Source organism: Achroia grisella, unplaced genomic scaffold, assembly GCF_030625045.1.
Source record: "Achroia grisella isolate CSIRO2021 unplaced genomic scaffold, CSIRO_AGI_Agris_v1 utg109, whole genome shotgun sequence".
NCBI lineage: Eukaryota > Metazoa > Arthropoda > Insecta > Lepidoptera > Pyralidae > Achroia > Achroia grisella.
The window spans coordinates 2,070,410-2,093,452 of NW_026712573.1; the positions used below are offsets into that span (position 1 = coordinate 2,070,410).

The 23,043-nt window shown below is 30.5% G+C and overlaps 3 protein-coding genes across 3 annotated transcripts in view; 2 read left to right on the forward strand and 1 right to left on the reverse strand.

The window, feature by feature from the left end:
- Nucleotides 1-23,043, forward strand: part of LOC131847912 (probable ATP-dependent DNA helicase HFM1) — a 46,039-nt gene that overhangs the window by 2,938 nt on the left and 20,058 nt on the right. The window contains exons 6-12 of the mRNA XM_059197626.1: nucleotides 5,678-5,849; nucleotides 6,009-6,202; nucleotides 7,104-7,254; nucleotides 7,977-8,111; nucleotides 8,562-8,682; nucleotides 11,434-11,507; nucleotides 12,424-12,525. Of these exons, the coding sequence (XP_059053609.1) occupies nucleotides 5,678-5,849; nucleotides 6,009-6,202; nucleotides 7,104-7,254; nucleotides 7,977-8,111; nucleotides 8,562-8,682; nucleotides 11,434-11,507; nucleotides 12,424-12,525 (949 nt within the window). The remainder of the gene's footprint in view (nucleotides 1-5,677; nucleotides 5,850-6,008; nucleotides 6,203-7,103; nucleotides 7,255-7,976; nucleotides 8,112-8,561; nucleotides 8,683-11,433; nucleotides 11,508-12,423; nucleotides 12,526-23,043) is intronic.
- LOC131846417 (uncharacterized) lies at nucleotides 775-3,392 on the forward strand. Its single transcript, XM_059195705.1, has 3 exons — nucleotides 775-1,086; nucleotides 2,440-2,559; nucleotides 2,924-3,392. Exons 1-3 carry the CDS (start codon nucleotides 850-852, stop codon nucleotides 3,221-3,223), a joined length of 657 nt encoding a protein of 218 aa, XP_059051688.1. The 5' UTR covers nucleotides 775-849; the 3' UTR covers nucleotides 3,224-3,392.
- Nucleotides 13,854-21,467, reverse strand: LOC131846425 (cuticle protein 16.8-like). The gene is made up of 3 exons (XM_059195719.1): nucleotides 21,390-21,467; nucleotides 17,196-17,303; nucleotides 13,854-14,140 (listed from the first exon to the last, which is right to left on the reverse strand). Exons 2-3 carry the CDS (start codon nucleotides 17,301-17,303, stop codon nucleotides 13,925-13,927), a joined length of 324 nt encoding a protein of 107 aa, XP_059051702.1. The 5' UTR covers nucleotides 21,390-21,467; the 3' UTR covers nucleotides 13,854-13,924.

The window sequence follows — 23,043 nt, forward strand, 5'->3', positions numbered from 1 at the left end:
AGACATTCGAGAAAATATCTTATTATGTAATTAATTGAAATAAAATATTATGATTGCACCAATTTTGTCAACTGTTAGTTTGAATTTGAATTCGGAACTTGCAATTGCTAATTATGGCTCGCACGGGGTGGCGGGTGATGGATACTGTTAGTAACGACACTAATAATTACATTCCACTCTCTGCCGTAAGCGTTTATATTGTAACAACATAATATTTCGCCAAAAATTGATTAAATTGAATAATCTGAACTAATTAATGCGTGTTTAATGTTTATAATTTACACAATAACTAAGTACATAATTTTCGCGACAAGCTTTTATAAAAATAAATGTAGGTATCGTTTATATTTTGTAATGAAGTTGTATGTCGATAGTAAAAGTTATAATGGATAAGTGCATTTTATTCTTTTTAGCTCATTTAAGTAAAAACTTCTAGTTATGGAGGTTTGAAGGGCTTCTTATACAGACTTGTTTAATACTATAATACTATAATTGCTTATAATAATAACCCTGGACAATTTTTACTGCGTCATCTAGTTCCAAGCTAAGTAGAACTTGTGTTATCGAACCCGTCGCTATCGGAAGTAAGGCCGTGTACTAAACTGCTAAACCACCTAGAGTCAGACTATTGCTGGTACAAAAAGTACCAGTAATAGACTATTACTGATACTTTTTGTACTAGTTTGACTCTTCAAACCCTAAATTTTGGGGGATTTTTGACATCTTTGAGGGAAAAGCCAAAGGTTTATCTAGCAACACTAACTGCCGGTGATTTATTTTTATTTACTTGTTCCCATCGATTGTATATTGTGTCCATTAGCTAATCTATTTACGCCAAAGTTTTGTAATATGTCATACAAAGAAAAAGAAAGAGAACTGTGGACTAGAATTATTGAATTGTACAAAAATTTGCCTTATCTTTGGGATAGAGCGCACGAATCCTACGGAAATCGTTTTATGAGAGATAAAGGTTATAAACTTTTGTTGGAAGCTTACCGCGAATATGATAATGGTGACTGTACAATTCCAGCGCTAAAGAAGAAAATAGAGAATATGAGAACATGTTATTATAGAGAATTAAAAAAGGTAAATCTATATTATCTCTTTGTAGAATATGTTAAGTAAAAAACATCAATAAATTCCTGAACACCATACATTGTTTACTAAATCTTTTAAGCCCCAGCACACTAAAGAACTCATAGAATAAACTCCCAAATCATAATCAAGAAAACAATTTAAACATATTATCTTTCTTCTCAAATTGGATACAGTGAGATGTTTGTCATCTCAGTAGTATATGCACTAGACTAGAAATACTGCCCAGAGTTCCTTTATGTATTATCAAATTAATTTGTAATCTGTAGGTATTTGTCTATAAAAGAATTAACTGTTATATTTAGTTTATTTGCCAAATTTTAAAGTATTAAATTTTACTTGGAAACTATTTTGGTTTTGAAACTGGTTAAAGTAATAGAGAATTGCTTTTGCTTGCTATATTATTACTATAGTAGAAGAACTATTGTTAATAATGGAAAAGTATAGACAGATACTTATGAGATAATATAAAAGTTAGTGTTATACTGTTTATTGTACTTTAAAATATCAACAAATGCACCACAATAATAAAAGTTGATTACACTCCAGTTTATTATAATTTAATATATATATTAATTATGTCCTTGATATTTGAAGTAAAGTATATTTTATGTCTATTTACATATTTATCAAATAAAAAGTTCTGTTGAAATATGTATGAATTGTATTATAACTTAATGTGTTCACACACCTTCCAAATCCTGTTCTGTTTTTACAGTGTAGTCAAGCCTACATTTCGCTTTACCCCATCATTGGTCAAGTCTTAATTAAACAAGCCTGGATATTGTACTTTATAGTTATATTTTTCATTCGTGGATAATGGTTAAGATAAAAGGCTAAGTGCCTTAAACTGGCTACACTGATTGATAAGAACTGAATAGAGTCCGGAAAGTCTGTGAGCACTTTTGCAGGAGCAACCTAATATGGCATCCGTCAGGTACCCTTCATTATTATTATTAGTGCAGTATTACCAAGAATTTATGCTTTGAAAGTATAACATCAAAGTTGAAATGAACTGTTTGGCTTCATAGTTTATAAAATTGTGATCACAGAAAAATATCTTGACTATATTATAGTTAAAATAATGTTCTCTATAAGTGATTTCATGGTCATCTTTTGTACTTACTTTTGTTGATATGTATGTATGGAAAATTTTATTTATATAATATAGGATATCAGTCCTTTAATGTTTCAAGTACTTTATTGATTTCTTTCCATTAAAGTTTATGTGCAGGAATCATACATTATACATAATTCTATTGATTTCAACCACACCATACATCATTAACTACTTTTATAGATTGTTTGTTTACATATTGTCCTCATATTGTTTTATAATTTCAGGTAAGAAATTCAGCTGAAAGTGGTGTAGAAGACATATATGTACCAACTCTTTGGTATTATGATATGTTCCATTTTTTACATAATGAACCTATATTTGAGACTGTTGAAATGCTAGGTGATGTAAGTATAATCATAATGTATTAATCAGAAACAGATATTGAAAATATTGTATTATATTTGTAATTATTTATTTAAGGATTATAAAATTATATCTAGTATTATTTGAATAAGAATTAAACCAGTTCATATTTAATTTTATTCTTGTAGAAATATCACATTTTACACTTAATATTTTTGTATTTAGTGAAAAATAAGCTCTCTTTGTGTGACAAGTTATATATGAGACATATAAGACCTTTGTGCTTTCAAATATCCTGTAATTGTAAAATAATGTCATTAGTTAAAAATAATTTCTCTTAGTTAATATATTTTTGCGGTTTCCTAAAACATTGCTGACTCTGAATTATATTATATATTTTTTCAGCTATCTGATAATAATGCATCAGTTGAATCAAATGAAATGCCTAAAATACAAGTTATAGAAAGGAGGAAACCGCAAATGAATGTTCAAATGAAACATGAGGATTATATACACGAAATTAAGACGAAAGAGGAAGAATGGGAAATAATGGGAAAATCCATAGCCATACAATTAAAAGATCTGAATGGACAACAATTAACAATCGTCAATAAAATTATATCTGATGCCATTTTTTATGCTAAGACAAATCAACTTACAATTGGATCTTCAATTAATTTAGGAAATAAAAGCCAGGATTATTAACTCGAAGGTTATATGATTCACATGTTAGCAAAACAAAATGGTACCATTAGACCTTACTAGAAGATCCTTATGGGATTGGTTCATCCCATGATAAAAAGATATGACCATGATGAAAATAAAGTATGAAATGTTGAATAGAGTTTATATTACAATAAGTATAGTATATAATATACACATATAAAATAATATAAATATTATTATAATTATTAATTTTAATAAATAATATAATTATAGAATAATGTGTAGTATTATTTTCATGAGTTATTTTTGTCTGAATCATGTAAGTAATCCTGAATATTACATGGTGTAAATATCTATAGGGTTTTAAATAACCTTCAGAGAGATTTTGAGTAATTTTTTTTTATATTTTAATTCAGGATTATGTAACAATTAAATTATATGTTATCCATGTATTGTGAGACAATGCTAGGTTGGATAACATAGAATTTAGTTGTACATACAATTAAAATATATGTTGTTAACATAAATATTGTTTGCTCTTCTTACCAAAGGCATAATATCTGTAGTCTCGCTATAGAAAGATGTTACTAGTTGTTGTACATACTTACATAGGCTACTAGTATATTACGTCCATCAATCTTTCAACGTTCTAAGTTCAGTAACAATTATGTCCAGTAATTTCACTTCCATATAGGAAATGAAATTACTAGATAAAAATACTCGGTTGTTAGCATAGTAAGGTTCTATAATACCTACATAATCATGTATAAAAACTATGTTAAGAAAACGTCAATAGATATATGGAAATTAATTAAAAGAAATTACTGGGTTAATAGAGGTTTATATTAATATGTCTGTGAGATATCGCAACTATAAACCAGGTTAAATACTAGGGTTTGGTTTTTATGTGGGCGCTCAAACAATTGTGCGGAAGAGTTGAAGTGAAAACTTGATATACAGGACACCATAATACGCATTGTGACAAATAGACTACATGGGTACAGATTGGAGTTATACTGTGTCTCCCTGTGAAACTAATGTAACTTACACGAAATACTATAATAATTATTTACGAATTTACCCAACCCATGAATTTAATTAAAGCTATTTATTGATGTCAACCTTTATATTATTACCAATATTTGAATGAATTAGGTAATTCAATTAAATGTTGCCGTTAAATATTATTCTTGCACAAGTCTACTCTTCTACAAAATACTTTTAAATTCCTTAAATAGGAACTCCGAAATTTACCTGATTAGGGCGACCCCTACGCGATCTCCTTGAGAAATAATCGTGGTTCAATCCAGGTGAATTCTCCACATTGGGTTAACTGATTTGACACACCCATATGCAGTTATTCTCTACTGTATTACTGAGTATTACAGTTAGGTCAGTCGGATACGCCAGACCATATGTATCCATCAATATTTATCTATATTATTTATATAGGGAGTTTGTGTAAATAAGTATAGTGTAGCCTGGAAGAAATCGCTATTTAGCGACAAGGCCGCCCATTGTTACCTCTATTTTATAATTATATATTTTTTTATATTAGGTATATCTACATATTAATTTGTCTAATTGTATTTTCTTTCTGTGAGACGAACGTTTCTGAAAGAGTTTTTCGTTCATTCTTAACGTACCATATCACGACTGTTATGCCAGATGGTATCATAAGCAGAATCAATTGCCAACGTCAAAATGAATATAAAATTTTCATTTTGTTTTGAATCCAACGTGGTAGGGTGCGAGCCTACTGCATTGTATCGGATTAATTTTTGGTTTTGTATCGCTTTTTCTTTCACCTGACAGTCGGTCAGAATTATATAATATAAGAATAATATAATAATAAAGACCAAGCCGGTGTTATTGTGATATATAGCAGGGATGTTAGGGAGTTCCGTAGCCGTAACCGAAACTGTCGGATATTCGATATAAAAAAATATTCGTAACTGTAACTGAATCCGAAATAAAAGTTTCGGATAATATCCGATAGGGGCAGTGCCTAATAGAGACACATTATGTAACCATTTTATTAGCTACTAGCTGTTCCCGCGACTTCGTCCGCGTGGAATGTAACTTAATTCTAAAATAAAATTAGCCTAAGTTACTCGTTATTACATCAGTTACCTTCCAAAAAAAATTCCGTCTAAATCGGTCCAGCCATTTCAGAGATTAGCCGAAACAAATGGACCTACAGACAGACAAAAATTGTATAAAGTGGTTTTTTGGTGTATCTACCGTTATATACCATAAACGGTTATTTCAATATTACAAACAGACACTCCAATTTTATTTATATGTATAGATGTATAGATTTGTAATTTACTTTTGAAATTCCTTAAAAAATAATATCCTTAACCGAAATTATCCGAAACTAACGGATAATCCGAAATAATTTCATATCCGTATTCGAAATTTCATATCCATAACATCCCTGATATATAGCCTACCATACTTATCGGAATTTCCTTGGTACTATTTAAACAGGATCATAATAACAACACCAGAGAAATGGGACATGCTCACTCGAAGGTGGAGAGACCATAGGAGCCTAGTGGAAGTTATCAAACTGTTCCTTATTGATGAAGTTCACATATTGAACGACGCAGTACGCGGCCCGGTGTTAGAAGCAGTCGTCAGTAGAATGAAAACGATACAGGTAACGTATTACCTGACATATGGTGTATGGAATAAATAATTTCTTAAACATATTTTCACAACCTCTGTGGTCCAGTGGTTTAGCACACGGCGAGCCGGTATATTAAACCGTAAAGGTCGTCAAAGTAGGGTCCCAAATAATTTTGAATACGTTTTCTAGTCGTCAGCGCAATCAGCTCACAGAATTGAATATCTTAAGAGAAAATTTAATAGTCATCACTATGCAATTAGTGTCGCCACAGATGAATCAGCACCTCCTAGGATTAGATTTGTGGCCGTTTCTGCTACTGTGAGTAACCCTGAAGATGTAGCGACATGGTTGGGATCTAGTGATAAGCCAGCAGTGTACTATAGGTAAGTTTATTTATTTTCTAACAAATGCGATTAGAAAATCAGACTCCTATTAGATTGTTTTTTTGCTGAGTATTACACGAGATGTCTTTACAATATGTTTCTATATAAGGTATTTTTATTCCAAAATTCTGATATATACATATATAACTTTCGTAATTATTGTACTTTTATCAAATAAATAATGTTATTTATTTGATAAAAGACATTAAGATAAGGACATTTTCTAGACTCTTTGTCTAGAAAATGTCCCGCATCTCACCATGCCTCTTGGAATAGTAGCATAGGCTTTCGCATGGAGTGTTATTGTGCTCTATTTTAGCAGTCTCTAATCAGTACATACGACTCTATGATACGCGTACTTATAAGTATTTTTACTTAAAAGTTATTATCTTTATACTTTTGTTAGTACCGTAGGTCCTATCCATCCCAATTGTAGTGTACATATTTTGTGAACAATATGTATTTTGTGCAGAAAGGGACTGTTAGTAGGGTTGTTACAAATGGCTTCATTGCTAAAAACCTACACCTTAAGATCGAACTCCATGAGTCTCTCCTAGAAACCATCATAATAAACTCCCGATGAAGATATTAATATTTTCTCGTCCGATCGATAGCCCATTCCCCTTTGATCTTGAAATTACGACGACCTGAGCTGAGGTTCGAAACCCTAGCGATGCTCTCAGACTAAAGTCGTATATGTTAGATAGGAGTCAGCCTTCAACGGCTCTGTAAGTCCTTCCGCGGGTTTGGAGTGCTATCTGCACTGCTGCGGCCAACAGTATTACATTATTTCGAAAAAAAAAGACTAGTATGGATGTTTGGCGTAAATGACCTGATTTCATTTTATAATGATCGTCTATAGAATACCTACACAAGGTAACATTTGTCACAAATTATACAGATTCGGCGACGAATGCCGTCCAGTGAAGTTGAAGCGTATAGTAGAGGGGTATCCTTGCTCGAACGGCACCAGTATATTCAAATTCGACATCATATTAAACTACAAACTGTGGCCGATTATACAGAAATATCACAATGGAAAACCAACACTCGTAATTATAATGTTTATTTTAAAAATTAATGATTTATATTTATTTGTATTCATAGTCTTTAATATGTAATGCAGAACAACATTGTTTAAAAGAGTTCAACACGCAAATATCTTACTCAGTCTTCTTGTGATCAGTCTGTTTTCCAACAATCAAGATACAATAAATTAATATGGCTTCTTTGAAATATTATGAAGTGCCTTTATTGAGTTCATTTAAATAAATATTATTTCTTTTTCGTAATTTTAACCGACATCAAAAACTCCTGAAACTTTCATAATAATAAAAAGACATATTAATAAATATTAGCAGATATTATAATAGTAGTACATATTTATATCTCAGAGCTTAGGAACTGCAACATATGTAAGCTATTTAGTCTCTCTGGTCTCAAGTTTATTTAAACTTGAGACCAGAGAGACTATGTATGTCTCAAGTTTATTTTGCTGTTTACTTGTATGGGTAATTACTACATTTCATTAGGTAGCTCGTCACCTAGAACGCCTTATTATTCAATAGGTAATTTTTGCACTAACTATACGGGAAATTAATAACCTTTGTTTTTGTATTTCGCGACATTCGGAAGTTTTCTTGAGAATGATTAATCGCACGGGCAAACGTTAGGTAGAACGCATTTCCGTAGGATAAAAATATTAGCTTTCTTGTCTTTACTATCATAGAGAAAGAGAAATAAAGGTATCTTTAATTATTAAAAAAATCTTTAGATATTCTGCAATACGAGAAAGAGCGTGATACTGACAGCGGAAACATTATCTCGTGAAATTACCATCAATTTCAATCAGGAGCAGAAAGATAAACTCATGACACTTGCTTCAACGATAAAGAATAAGAAACTACAGGTAAAATCCTATAAATATTGCCGTAATATAGACGTTATTATATAATTTATTGTGTTGAATTCAGTTGCTAAGTTTTTTTAGTTCCTTCAAATTTTTATAATACATACACAGATTACAGATATTTTCCTCGACAGCATCGGTGGCCTAGCGGTTTAGCACACCGCCTTACTTCCGATCGTTGCTGGTTCGATTCCTTACAAACATTTGTATTCATGAGTACGAAAGTTTGTATCAGTCTGACTGTTTTCTATGTCTATTATGTGCTTACCTATGTATTTAAAAAAAATGTATTCATATCAGTCGTCTAGTACACATAACACTAATTCTGCTTAGTTTGGGACTAGATGGCGCTGTGTGAATTGTAAAAAAATTATCTATATTTTATATACTTTGAATTAAATACAATACAAATTAATTGAGATTAGTACAATAAATAACAACATTTTCTAGTCATTGATTCTGGCTGGTGTCGCATGCCATCATGCTGGTTTATTGTTTGAAGAGCGAAGTAACATAGAAAAAGCTTTCAGAAACAGAGATCTACCGATACTCATCACAACTACAACATTAGGTATGTATGTACTCTATACATAACCTACTTTTTTAAGTTTTTCATACCTGTATTTTCAAACGGGCATTCATCTTTATACATTAGCATCTTTATTAAAAAATACATTTTATGATGTATCATAAAATAATATATTACGTAATAGAGTATTTAAATATGTAGTAACTACAATCAGGGCTTCATTATTTGTATAGACGAAATTTCTGACTCCTAAGATGTCTTGTTATTTAATATTACACTTTGTTGAATCCTCCCTTCCTTCCTAACAAGTAATGTATTTTATGCATAATGTATTTTAATTACAGTTTTTCGGCTCTAGATTATATAAACATACATTATTAGATATAGATGTAAAATATATATTTATCTTGTCTATATATATATTTATCGTGGTGAGATTTTTTCTGAAATCTAAGATCCCATCAAAAACATAAATGTGAAAAGATAGCCGAGTTTAATATTATGCTATATACCTTGATTGTTGACTTCTACGACAAAAGAGATGAGATCTAAATGGGTGCCAAGTTCAATGGTCTGTCTTGAAATGTATTTATAACAATATAAAATATCATTTCTTCTTATAACTTAGGATAATATACTGTAGCCTAAGGTCTAACTTGGCCAGTTCTCATATACCAATTATTACTTTCGATTGCTAGTTACTATTAATATTAAAATAGGAACCGACAAGTAACATGTTTAGAACTTGCGAAGGCTACAGTATATTTCGTATATGAAAACTAGCCAAGTTAGACCTTAGGCTACAGTATATTATCCTAAGTTATAAGAAGAAATGATATTTTATATTGTTATAAATACATTTCAAGACAGACCATTGAACTTGGCACCCATTTAGATCTCATCTCTTTTGTCGTAGAAGTCAACAATCAAGGTATATATCATAATATTAAACTCGGCTATCTTTTCACATTTATGTTTTTGATGGGATATCATTACTTTTTGTACATAAATTATACTAGGTAAATATTTATAACTAAATTAATACCAAATTATTTTTGATAAATTACTGTATTTTCGTATATTTACGGGGTATAATTGTCTTTTTTTTGTGTTATTTTCTATATTTTCTTGTAACTTTTAAATGTTGAAGTCCAAAGCCAATTCAGTATCAGGAATTTTTGGGCAAATCGGGGCGGTATAACGTCCACAGATGGTTGTACTCTACAATAGAGCTCTCGTGACTTGGATCTAAATTGTTAAGACGTACCCCATAAGGTTTTAACTCTGGAGAGTCCAACGTAAACCTGCCCTTTATTAAATATGGAGGAGCCTATGTTGAGAAGAGGACTGCCAAAACTAAGGCCTTGTGATTTGTGGATAGTAATAGCATATGTTAAGCAAATACGGAATTGTTCTCTTTCAACATATACATTATTTAATATCTGAAACTTCGTATTGACACGTTATAGTTCGTAAAGACGATTATGTAACAAATTGACTGTTATCTATTGAATTCTCAAGAAAACAATTTGTTACCAATGAGTTCTCATTCTCGAGTTAACTATACATTCCTACTTATAACTATACTAAAATTGTTATTAATTTTTGGTTTAAACTATTGTCTATACCATACGTATTTACTAAAATAATGTAATAATAATATAACCACAAATATATAAGTATAATTTAAGAAAGTTATAAATTTCGTAGCATAAATCGCAACCTTATAGGTTAGATATCGAGAAACAAAACATTGAGGCATATGAGGGTGGCTGCCATTCGCTCGGACAGGTTCGCGTCAACGTTTTATCGCACCGCTCCCACACGGCGCCGCCGCGGCGCCCTATACCGAAATGTCTATTATTTAATAATTATTTATAAAAATAATGATTTTACACTATCGATGTGCGCTGAATATTGAAATAATAATTAATACCAAATCTCAGTTAATAACATAATAAATACGAAATTCGACTATACTCCTAGTTATAAGTACGAGTATATTTTAGACAGAATCTAAATTATAGCAACTAGTGTTTATCGCTCAATGCAATATTTGAAGTTTGCTAGTTATCGACACTGATGTGAAGGGGTCAACGTAAATTGGTAATGATCGACGTTTTCATACAATATTACTTTCCGTCCAGTACAAGATGAAATTTTTCGCCAGGGATCAATGTCAATTGGTGACTATCGACGTTTTCATAGAATTTTAGTATTCGTCCAGTATAAGTTGAAATATAATCAATTAAAGTGAAAAATTGTAGTAAAATGATAACAATTTACCAGTTTCAGATTTTTTCCTTTATATTCACCTAATTACCTATCTTCATGCCAAATTTGAACTTCCTAGGTCATCTGGAAGTGGGTTATAATTTTGATCTATAGTTGATCAGTGATAAAAATGACGATTTTTGGACATTAATATCTAAATAACCGTTTGAGATATGTTTATGAAATTTGGAACACATATTTATCTCGCAAGTCTCAATATATGAACCAAATTTGACAGGTTTGTGTGATAGAGTTTTTGAGTTATGAGGGGGTCAAAAGTGGCTCCAAATGGTTCGTGTAAATATACACACGGTGCTGCAAGCCAGTTTACTTGAAACTCGGCTTGACACGCTGCCGCGTGTCTAGATGTGTACTTAATTATATGTAGATAGAATGCTTGAAAATAGTTTATACCCGCTTCCAGTTACTCGGTCGGCAGCAATTATTTTATCCTATTTAGCTTATGTCTATAAAGGATACAGAACTTTCTAATGTTCAACTGTTTTATCTGTTTTCTAGCAATGGGCGTAAATCTTCCAGCGCATCTTGTGATCATCAAAAACACGCAACAATATGTCAACGGAGCATATCAGGCGAGTAAAGTTGATTGTTATATGAGATTAGCATGTTGCTACAAAAGGAACTAGTAGAACATATATTATGTAGATATAAACTTTAGAAGTGTACAAATGTACATCAGGGTAATTAATATTAATTATAACAATATCCCTGAACAGTTCTCACAATGCCATCTAGTCCCAAGCTAAGCAGAGCTTGTGTTATGAGTACTAGACAACAAGACCAAATAATTATCCTCCTGAATAGATATATTTGTACTATGCGAGTAATCGTACCCGCAACCATCGGAAGTAAAGCGGTGCACAAAACCACTCGACCACTGAGTCTGTCAAACCAAATTAGGTATATCAACAGTGTGATCTGTTACTTATACGTCGAGTTTCCAGGACCGACGTGTCGTGAGATAGCTATGAAAGTTGCGTGATTGTTTGTGATTGTACCTATGTACTACAATTAGTAGCGTTAAGTAGCCTTTCCCGTAATAATTTACTGTATATTTATAGAGTCTCCATGTCCTTGAATTTTATATATTTTATACCTTTTGAATTTATCCGATATTTCTTTTACTGATTAGTACCTATTCTGCATATATATTAAATTAATTTTAAACAACAGGAATAAGTTAAGTAGGTGTTAAATTCTGCATACAGTTAGGGAGTACGAATACAATGAAGTACCACTCCTTTGCATTCCATGGATGTCATACGATGTAACAAAACATAGGTCATATTTACGTAAGAGAAGCTAAATTCGAAATAAAATCCTTTAAATTACTAAGATGACCTACCGTGTCTCCTAATATCTTAGTCATGTAGTGGGAATGTATTGAACTGGTCATAGTTTTGAATTTTTTTCACTACATTTGACACTACTGAAACGAGTTTTATTATTGATAATGTGATTGTGTATTTGATAATACATTTTGTATAGGAGTACAGCATCAGCACCGTACTGCAGATGGTCGGGCGAGCTGGCCGCCCGCAATATGACACCGAAGCCACCGCTGTCATTATGACCCGACTCAATGATAAGGTTAACTCTTACAATATAAAGTTTAAAATCATTCACTATATTAACATTGCACACAACACGGCGCCATCTAGTTGCAAGCTAAACAGAGCTTGTGTTATAGGTATTAGACAACTGATATAAATGCTTATATACATTTTGTTTGTAATAATACATACATAATATACACATCAAACAATCGTAAGGCGGTGCGCTAAACCACCGACTAGACCACCGAAGCCGTCTACTTGAGAAATGTTCACATCATTTACGATAACGACATTATTTTACACAGTTTATGATTATATCTATATATAAAAATATTTGTACTGTGTATGTGTTGGTCTACGACTGAACTACTCACAACTTGATGGGCGTTATGAAACTGCATAGAGAATATAAAAAACTTTATAATTTACGTCGAGAGAACAACAGATTTCTGCTGACAAAGCCACAGTAAACAGTAGTAAATAAATCAGTATACCTTTTATTACCTTTATATTATATTATATCAAATTTTTACCATAAAAACCATGTATTTGAGCAGGACTACATGACACTGTCATTATTTTTCGCCTTTCATCCAAACTATGTTTTCAAATATAGAGAAGATAGTGAAATTACTAAGTGTACGAATTTGTACTACAGTGCATTCTATACTAATGGGTTCATGTCTATTTGTAGTCAACGGCTACCAATTTCTATTAGGCGAGCGAAAGCTAGTGTGCCATTCCAGTCATATAAAAATAAACCTCTTGAAATAATCAATTAATTACGTGAGACACTAATGAATGACGTGGTAGGTACCAATATTAATAAATAACTTACAATTATTACTATACTTACTTTATCGAATTATAAAGTATATTAACTAATACCCATCTATTAGTGATAGAGTAAACCAATTAAATAAAAATAGAATACTTTGTAAATACAAAATTTATTATAATTTATTTTACAAAATTTATATTTTACTTAGTACTAAAAATATATCATATTTCACATGGCAATTGTGGTCTACTCTTACTTCCTAACTATAATATTATTTCATCACAGTAATGGTAACATCTCGTGTTCAGAGTTGGCAATACTAATTTATTGTGTATAATAAAAAGAGTATTTCATATACAAAAATGCCAATTACAACAAAAGAAATCAATTACGCTCAAAGAAAAGAAGTTTAGAAATTATTTCATTATAGGGATATTTAGTAACAATATTTTTATAATACATATGTTACCATGGACATTTTTCTTAGAAAAGACAAATATGTAACTGAATTGAAGAGTAGATATAAAATACTTTATATATATATACATATATAAGAAAGATCAATTAAGTTGAAAATATGTGGATTCATTAAAATGGAATTAATTGAATTGTACATTCATTGCAACAGTCTTACGATATTTCTATATATTGTCTACTTTGTTTTGCCGAAGGGGTTAGCATTTTCCTGAAAACTGATCTTGGGAACAAATCCGCTTTCACCGTCCACCGTGTATTCCACGGTCATCAGTCTTCCATCAGGCAGTAACACTTTGTACCCTCCAATCACCTTTCCTTGTGCATCCCCAGATTCATTGGCACCGAAGTATAGAGCCTTCTCTTGGTCTTCCACGTCGTATTTATACTCATACTGAAAAATAATTAATATTTTTTTTTAGGAGTGAATATATTTCGTTAAAAAGAGTTTTATCAAAATCTCTTTGGAATTGACTTTATTGCTTAATTATATTCATCTACGATTTCTTTTAATAACAAAACCTATTGCAATGATATCAAAATCTGTTCAATATCTAGGTATAATCATCTAGAGTGTATACTATTGATTAAAAGTATTCTATTAATTGAATCTTCTATTAACTTGCATAAAGATTCGCGTAACGTATAAAAAAAAAAGAATAATAATAATAATCTAAGGACAATTCACACAGTACCATCTCAATTCAAATTAAGCTAGCTAAAGTTTGTTATGGCTATGGTTATGCTAGATTACTGTTGGAAATATATAGATTTTTTTTGTAAATACATACACATTATACAAACAAAACACCTAGACCTATACAACAATCAATGTCATGAATACAAATGTTTGTGCCGTGCGAGGAATCGAACCCGCGACTATCGAAAGTAAGGCGGCGGCGTTGTAAACTAGTTAGACCACAGAAACCGTCTAACCGAATAATTAAGAATAATTACTACAAAAGCATGAGAATTCTATTATACACTTTATACTTTTCAGTCAGTTCCATTGAACTAATAAAATAAAAAAATATTTACTATGTACCCTATATAAATATTGTTCTGAGAAAATCGGTCAAGGCAAGTCTATGTCTCTTGCTTAATAAATTCATAACTTTTTGTTCGTATTTAAGAAGGGTCACATTTTCGTTGCAACGTTTGTTTTGTACAGTTCACAGGCTCATAAATACATAGACCACATATATCTCAACATTGAAATTTTTGCAATAAAGTTGCTATTGTTTGTAATGATGATTTAAACTTTGAGTACCTTATTGCTAATTCTTCATGAATTATGTTTCATAGTTTATAACATATTTATCATAATATTATCGTGCTATGGAATAAAATTCTTTGGCTGAGACGAAATAAATGTCTAAGTAATTTCAATTTTAGATTCAAGATTAGTTTAGATACCGTGTACCTAATATAAGTATCTACCTCGTATTTTTATTTTAACCTGAATTGTAGAAACTTAAAAAAATATTATCTCTATTACAATCCTAAATCTACAATTAAGTTACTATATTGTCTTATGTGTGGTATATTTGTACTATTTTGCGAAATATTCAACATTTTCTTTAATACGAATAGTACAGTTGTATCATTGCGTATTGCACTATGTTGCATTTTGGGAACTAAAACTGAGTTTATACAGAGATAACGTGATTTCAATTATTCTTTTTGCGTACAGTGTGTGCAATTAATCGTGATAAGATAGAGATAAGTCGAGATAACTCAAAGCGCACAAAGACGGCTAAACGTTATTGCGCCCAGCATCCAATTAGTGGCTTCGTGGATTGCATGTTCACATCGTTAGAATAATGCTAAGATGAAACCGATAGTGAGACCAGAGGTGGCTGATTGTACCTAAGTACACTATGAATGAACTGTACAATATTTTATTAAGAGTAGATACGTTTATAGTAATTGAGATATTCAAATGTATTTGCATATATAGGGACTCAAATACATTTGTATAGCATCTAAGCCCACCACTTCGTTTTATATGAATATAAGACGCGTACTTAATTAAATGTACTTTATAGACAGTTAAGTTAGAACTATAGGGCGCTAAATAAAAGTTGTCTACCTTAACATTATCGAGGAGCAACGAGGATGCGCCGGCGCACATCGGCAATAATTTAAACAAAACGTGAATACCTTTGACCTACAGAGTTACGACTTCTGATTTAGTAACAAGAACTTGGAATTGCGACAGTGTGCATAAAACAGAAACGACAACAAAGACTGAATGTCTTATAGACATACTTAGTACATACAAAACTTAATTATAACGGCCCCGGTAGTTTAGCGGTTTAGCACATTACTATAGTTCCGATGATCACAGGTTCGATTCCTCGCACGGTACAAACATTTATATTCATGGAATGATTGTTTGTATCGGTCTCTGGGTGTTTTCTATGTATATTATGTATTATATTTACAAAAACATGTATCTAAGTATTCATATCAGATATCTAGTACCAAACACACGAGCTCTGTTTAACTTGGGATTAGATGGCGGTTTGTGAATTGTCCTTGGATATTAAATAACAATAATAAATATTTATTAAAAAAAAAAATGTCAGTCTGTACAGGCAAATAGACTACTGCAATATCTAGAAATGAGTAAATAATTTTCTTTAAATACGGTTATATTGAATTATAAGGTTGTTTAGAATCACAACATATTTTATAATCGACACGAGATATTTACAATGATAATATTACTTATGAGCGATACCGATATCGATATAGACCCGATATTTGGACATTGTTTTTTTTTCTTATTTAAAATATCTACTATAAAATACATATAATAATTATTATTATCTTATGTAACGCTTCCTACATAGTGAATTAGGTATTGTAGTGTATATAATGCTGTCATTAAGTACCGTCACTTGCGTTGATGTCTTTTGGTCGTAAACGAAAACATATCCTTGCATTTTTTCCAATACAAGAGATATAACGTCTCAATTACAGGTAATGTAAATACATGGTATCACAGTGCATACTCATCACTTATCAATGGTCTATCACATCATGGCACCTATGTATGTCAATTTTCTTAGTAAAAAATAATACTCTTTTAGTTATTATTTTGTTATCGTAATACAAAAATTGAACATAGAAATATTATGTACTTTAACTTACTAACATATGAAATGAAATATATTTATTTGATTGAAATATGGAATAAATAATAATATAAAACACAAAATACATTATCTGTCAAAATTAGATAAGGTACATAACACTTATATTCGTAAGGCGTTAATATTATTTAAATAGGTATTATTAATTTTATAAATAAATATTACTAATTTTTAGAGAATAATTCATTGTCGATCTTTGTATAAAAACAAATCACAATTAACGTACATAGAGGAATCAAATGATTTATATGGCAAAGTATGATTATGCAGAAATGTGCACATACTTACTGGCATAGGTGGTGACGCATCTTCTTGCGGTGCAGGCGCAGCTTCTGAATGTCGCATACTTAAGGATGCAATAACGAGCGCCCACACTATCCATTTCATTGAAGACATCTAAAAACATTACATCATATATATACATTGAATATTTTATTGTATTAAAATTTCAACTGATCGACGATTAACTTCGATAATATGTTTGTTATATGATATAATGATAACAATAATATGTTATCTAATAAGTTAACATTTTAAAATTTATTTTAAAGTTATTCTTCAATATTGTGTTGAAATAGAGCAGTTATTAACTAACTGCTGCAGTTATTTATAGTTAACCTAATTAGTTAGATTACATTCATAGATAAATTACAAAGGTCCGGATAATTAAAAGCAATGTTTAACTTAGGATTATAAACAGGTTTAGCTATCAGTTACAATCCATCTAAAGCAATAAACACCTTTAATTGACCGAAGATGGCACTCTAACCAATTAATTGCCGTATTAACTTTTTGTTTAAGTTATCTGCCCTTCAGTTAACTATGCTAATGCTCGTACTTTATCTTAGTTTTTAATAAGATTACAAGAAATTATTAAAATGTTCTAATTCAGTTTTGAATTTGTTGAATTAATCTTGTTATTTAAAATGTCTTTCCTTTTTCTGTATTTATTATATGTACGTAAATAAAATATTAGATATACATGTATAAATGAAAAATTCATTTGCAGATTAATAAGCATATGCTTATATGCAAAGCTATATTTTGTTCCATAAAAAAATCAATCGAGAAAAATTTGTATGTCATCCACAGTGTGAGACTAAAATCTATCCTTAATAGTAAAAAGAATCAAAATCAGTAATTAACGCGTAAGACAAAAACACCATCCCATAGACGGTGTTTCTGTCTTTATTTATTATTATTTATATATTGTCTTAATTATACTACAAAATTTATATAGTTTTGGATAAATAAATAGAGAATGAGATTAATAACTATTTCATTCTATTAATCTAAATCTCTCAATTCTTCAACTATTTGGGTGATCAAAAAATTATTAATTTAATTTATTTATTTGAATTTTAATTAAATTGAATTTTATAATTTAATTATTTAATTTAATTTAGTATAATTTTCTTATAAGTGAATCAAAACAGTTTATTAATATTAATAACAAAATATTAATTTGATTTATGTAACAGCTTCGAACTATTAAATATGGTAAACTAACTTGCCCACTGTGTAAATTGTATGGTCTATTTCTTATTCTCATTTATAAGCTATATTATTATAAAGTTTCATTGCAATATTTACTAATTTTTGTGTAGTAGAGAAACATCTATTCAGCCATTCACACTCACAAACGTCTGCATTAATAGTATTAGTAGGATATTTATCAATTAAAACTTTAATGCACAAATATAGATGCATATGGTGGACTTAACACCTTGAGGCATTTTCTCCCAGCCAACTATAGGGCAAACGGAGATTTATGTAGGCAATGCATGTGCTGGATGTCCTATTCATATATTTCTTATATGTATATCATTCTTAACAGCCACAAAAATTCAAAATACATTATAAATATAACAGGTATCTATGTCAATGATCGAGAATAAATTGGCCTTGCGAGTACGTTATATTCCTACGGGTTGTTAGTTGTCTCAGCGCAATCTCTATATGACATGTGATTGCGTATCGCGACTTTTTACTTTTTTGTTTCTGTAATTTGTAGTGTCACAAGTATAGTAGATACAGTAATCGGTATATCCAGTAATTAACGTTGTTAGTTCTTAATATTGTTCAATTTGTATGCCATACCTGCTAACATTATATGTAGTTACTTGAGACTAGCTAGCTAGTGCTCTTGCCCACGATTTTATTAGATTTTTTTAGACAAGACCTCTATCGATACCTTAGTGGCTAAGCACGGTTCTTAAAAAATATTTTAGTACACATTGAAAAATAATGGCCGTCCTAGTTTGGGGACTAAAGTTAATACAAACCAATAGGTTTTTATTCTCTTTAAATTACTCATCTGTTAACATTTATATAACATCTTCTGTCAATAAAAGTATTTTTTATATATTTTATTTTTTATTATATTTTTTTTAGGTAACCTTGCAAAAAGTAATACCAGTACTACACTGGTTTTGGTAACGATGTTGCGAAACACCTACCTAAGTGAACAACAATTATATTGAGAACTGTATATATACAGATCCAATATCTCCTACTAGTGTATTTACACTAGTAGCAGACATAAGTAGGTACATAAAACACAAATATCGTTCGCGGCATATAATATTTTTTTTAATTAATAATAATATTAATTATTTCACATATTTAGTACAAATATAATTTATGATGTTGCGTACTTCTGAAGTAGGTATAGAAAATACCTGTGTTTCAGAAGTCAGCGTCCTCTTCCATATTATGATGTACTTACGGGTGATCAGGATAATATAGATCAAAGGTAATAAATTAATAACAAATTTAACAATATAATTTCATTAATGCTAAATATTATTCGGTTTTAACAATTAAAATATTAGAAAATATAAACAAATAACCATATTAATATGCATATTATAGAATTTGCGAAATATGTTTGTAAGTTTATAAGAGGTGTGGTTGTATTACAAGCAAGTGCGCGTGCGAACCGATAGTTTTCTTCACTACTTAAAGTAATTACTGTTAACAAGTTGACGAAGCGTTAAATAATGAAAAGGTGAACATCGCATCATATCACGTGATGCATGTAATTTTACATGATTTTTAGCAACAAAGATATATTAGACTTAACATTGCCATTTTTATGTTAACTGTGTATGATAAAGGCATAAAAAAAGGATTATATGGTTTAAGACAACATAAACATTTGATAGATATATGCAAAATTAAGGAATCTGTTTTTATTTCACTAAATTTTTTTTATTAATTATGACTGACGTAGACGTAATTAATTATAGTTTCTACTTATGTATATATGCATTCCGGAAATCATAACTCAGTGAAAAATCGACACTTCATATTAATTTATAGTGCAAGTAGAGCATTGTTTCAATAAATTGGTATACATTTACATGTGTTTACGGGCCGTTATGTATACACAGTTGCACTATTTTCTCATGTAAGGCAACAAATTAAAATGTCACATCATGCATATTTACAATAAATTATGATTTGCTTTAATGCCATATTAAAATAAATCATAATCTATCTTATGTATCTGTCTGTTTATATTACAACTTCAACGGCCGTTTATACGAAACAAATTTATATCTATTTATATCCAAAGGGGTCCTTAACCCTGCCCTTGACATGAAGTTAAATAGATGTAAAAATAAAGTATAATCAAGATCACTGCAGGTTGAGATAATTAAATGTTTGCAATAAATCAATATTGTAATACAGTTTCACACGTTTTTCGTTGTGCAGCCGTATTAACAAAACAATCAGTTTCACATCTAAACTTCTGATAACATTCATCGTAAATTATAATAGGCAATTCGCGGTTTACTGAGAAACAATTCGCATTAGAATGAATTAAGGATTTAAAGCTTTTGTTTATCTAATTCATTGTTGGCTACTCGCTAATCGTTTTCCTAATAAATATTTCGGTGTCCGCTAATAAAAATTCTAAGTTCCTAACCTTGGTTTTATATTTCAGTTAATCTTAATTAGATTTTTAACAATTTTATTTAACATTTCTGAACCACCTCTGTATATACTTGGGTATAATAAATATAGCTTTTTGCTTCACATTGTGTCTTTATACAAGGATTCTAAAATTATAAAAATTGCTTTTCCTAGATAATTTCATATCTTTTGTTTTCATATTATAATATATATTATAATTATACGACCAAGTCACAGGACTTGGTTGTAGAAAAGAAAATGAGATGCGAATTCAAATAAAAAAAAACATGAATATACGACATTTTAGCCGGTTATGAAACTTAATTTTTTTTTACCCTGCCGTCCAGTGTATTTATTGCACTAAAACGCAAAATGATGGGACAATACAAACAAACAAATGAGAGAAAATAAGATCTATGAAAATAAGAGGTAGATTATAAAAGGAAAAGGACGTAAAATATACATGTTGTTATAATTATTATATCTTTTAACTTCTATGACAGTTTTTAGAACTTAAGAGTGCCGCTGCCGGCAAACCAATTACTACCCATTTAAACTCACCTTTACAGAACGCACTAAATACAAACACGACACTACACAACCTGTAAAACCGTTGACAATAGCCGTATGGCGTGTGAAGCTGACTGGTGACGTGCCCCGGCCTCGTCCTCATCTTATATATGCACCCCACGACTCCCCGACGATGCGAAGATGTGGCAATATATCTATCGTGATGGATATGCCTCCACATATTCCGATTTTAGCCTGATATATAAGCTTGACTACATGTCAACAAAGTAGCGCCAAGTTTGTAGTTGTTAGAAGAACAATTGAATTGTTTATTTTTTTGTCAAATTGTACGGCGCGGCGTTAGAATATGTTCATTAATATTGTAAAAATATGATATGTCATATAAGATATGAATTTGTTATCGGCTTTAATCATATTAACATTGCAATATTAATGTCAGGGTTCATACAGTGAACATCTTTTTTTTATTAAATACAAATTAATAAACAATCATTATGTTTTTTTAAAATATTTATTACTTTAATAAATATTATTATACTAATCACGTGGAAAACCTTGTTTTTAATTATTTAGGCTAATTATTTTACAAATTCACGTATGTATAATTACTTTAAGAAAAAATTTTCATCGTTCTAGCTACAAGAGTGACAACACTGTAGAAAATAAGTATCAAGCTTTCTAGCTTTGTAAATGACAATCCATCCTTCATCTTTTTTCATCCCCCCTTTCTACCACTTATAACCCTTTTTTCACATTAAAAAGTCTATGTTCAGATTATCTGTGTACCAAATTCAGACGGACGGACGGACAGACCTGTCGTATAATTAAAGATACCTTTTCTCATTATTAAGAACGTTACTACTGAAAACTTGGATATAGGCGGGCTTTGGTTCATCACGTGATCATGTTTGCATACATTTTTTTCGTAACGTTTTTAGTATTTTAGATAACTACACATTTGGGTAGTTACTTCATAATTGTGTATTTGCCTTCGCGGTTATCATCCAATTATAATATCAAAAGAAGTGACCATGAACCTTTGTTTTAAATTATTGGGAGACTTGTATGCGTGGATAACGTATCCTCCATTAACGTTATTAAAACAATTATAAAACATTTAACGTTATGTACTAAAAGTTTTTTAAGATCAAAACGTTTAAAGATAGCGTCTTGATCTTTGCGGAGGGGTGGGATGCTGTCTGTTGCTTCTTAAATGTTAAACGCATTAGTAATGTTAAGGACAATACCGCAAAAAAACTAGATAATACCTTAATAGTTTAAAGAATTATTAGAACTTGTAACTATGTAGACTACTCGTGATCACTTAATAACGACGTTACAGATATGTAGCTTTTGTATATAAGTAACTATGACGACTCTTTATAATAATAATAGTATCCCTGGATAATTCACACAACGCTATCTAATCCCAAGGTATATAGAGCTTGTGGGCACTAGACAACTGATATAAATACATAGATATATATTTTTTAAATACATAATATACATAGAAAACGCCCAGACAGATACAGACAATCTTACTCATGAATACAAATGTTTGCGCCGTGCGAGGAATCGAACCCGAGTCTATCGGAAGTGAAACAGTAGACGACCGAGGTAGATTTATCAAGTTTACAAAGGACTCTTGTTACCTACAATAACGATCATTATGTTTGACGTAGGG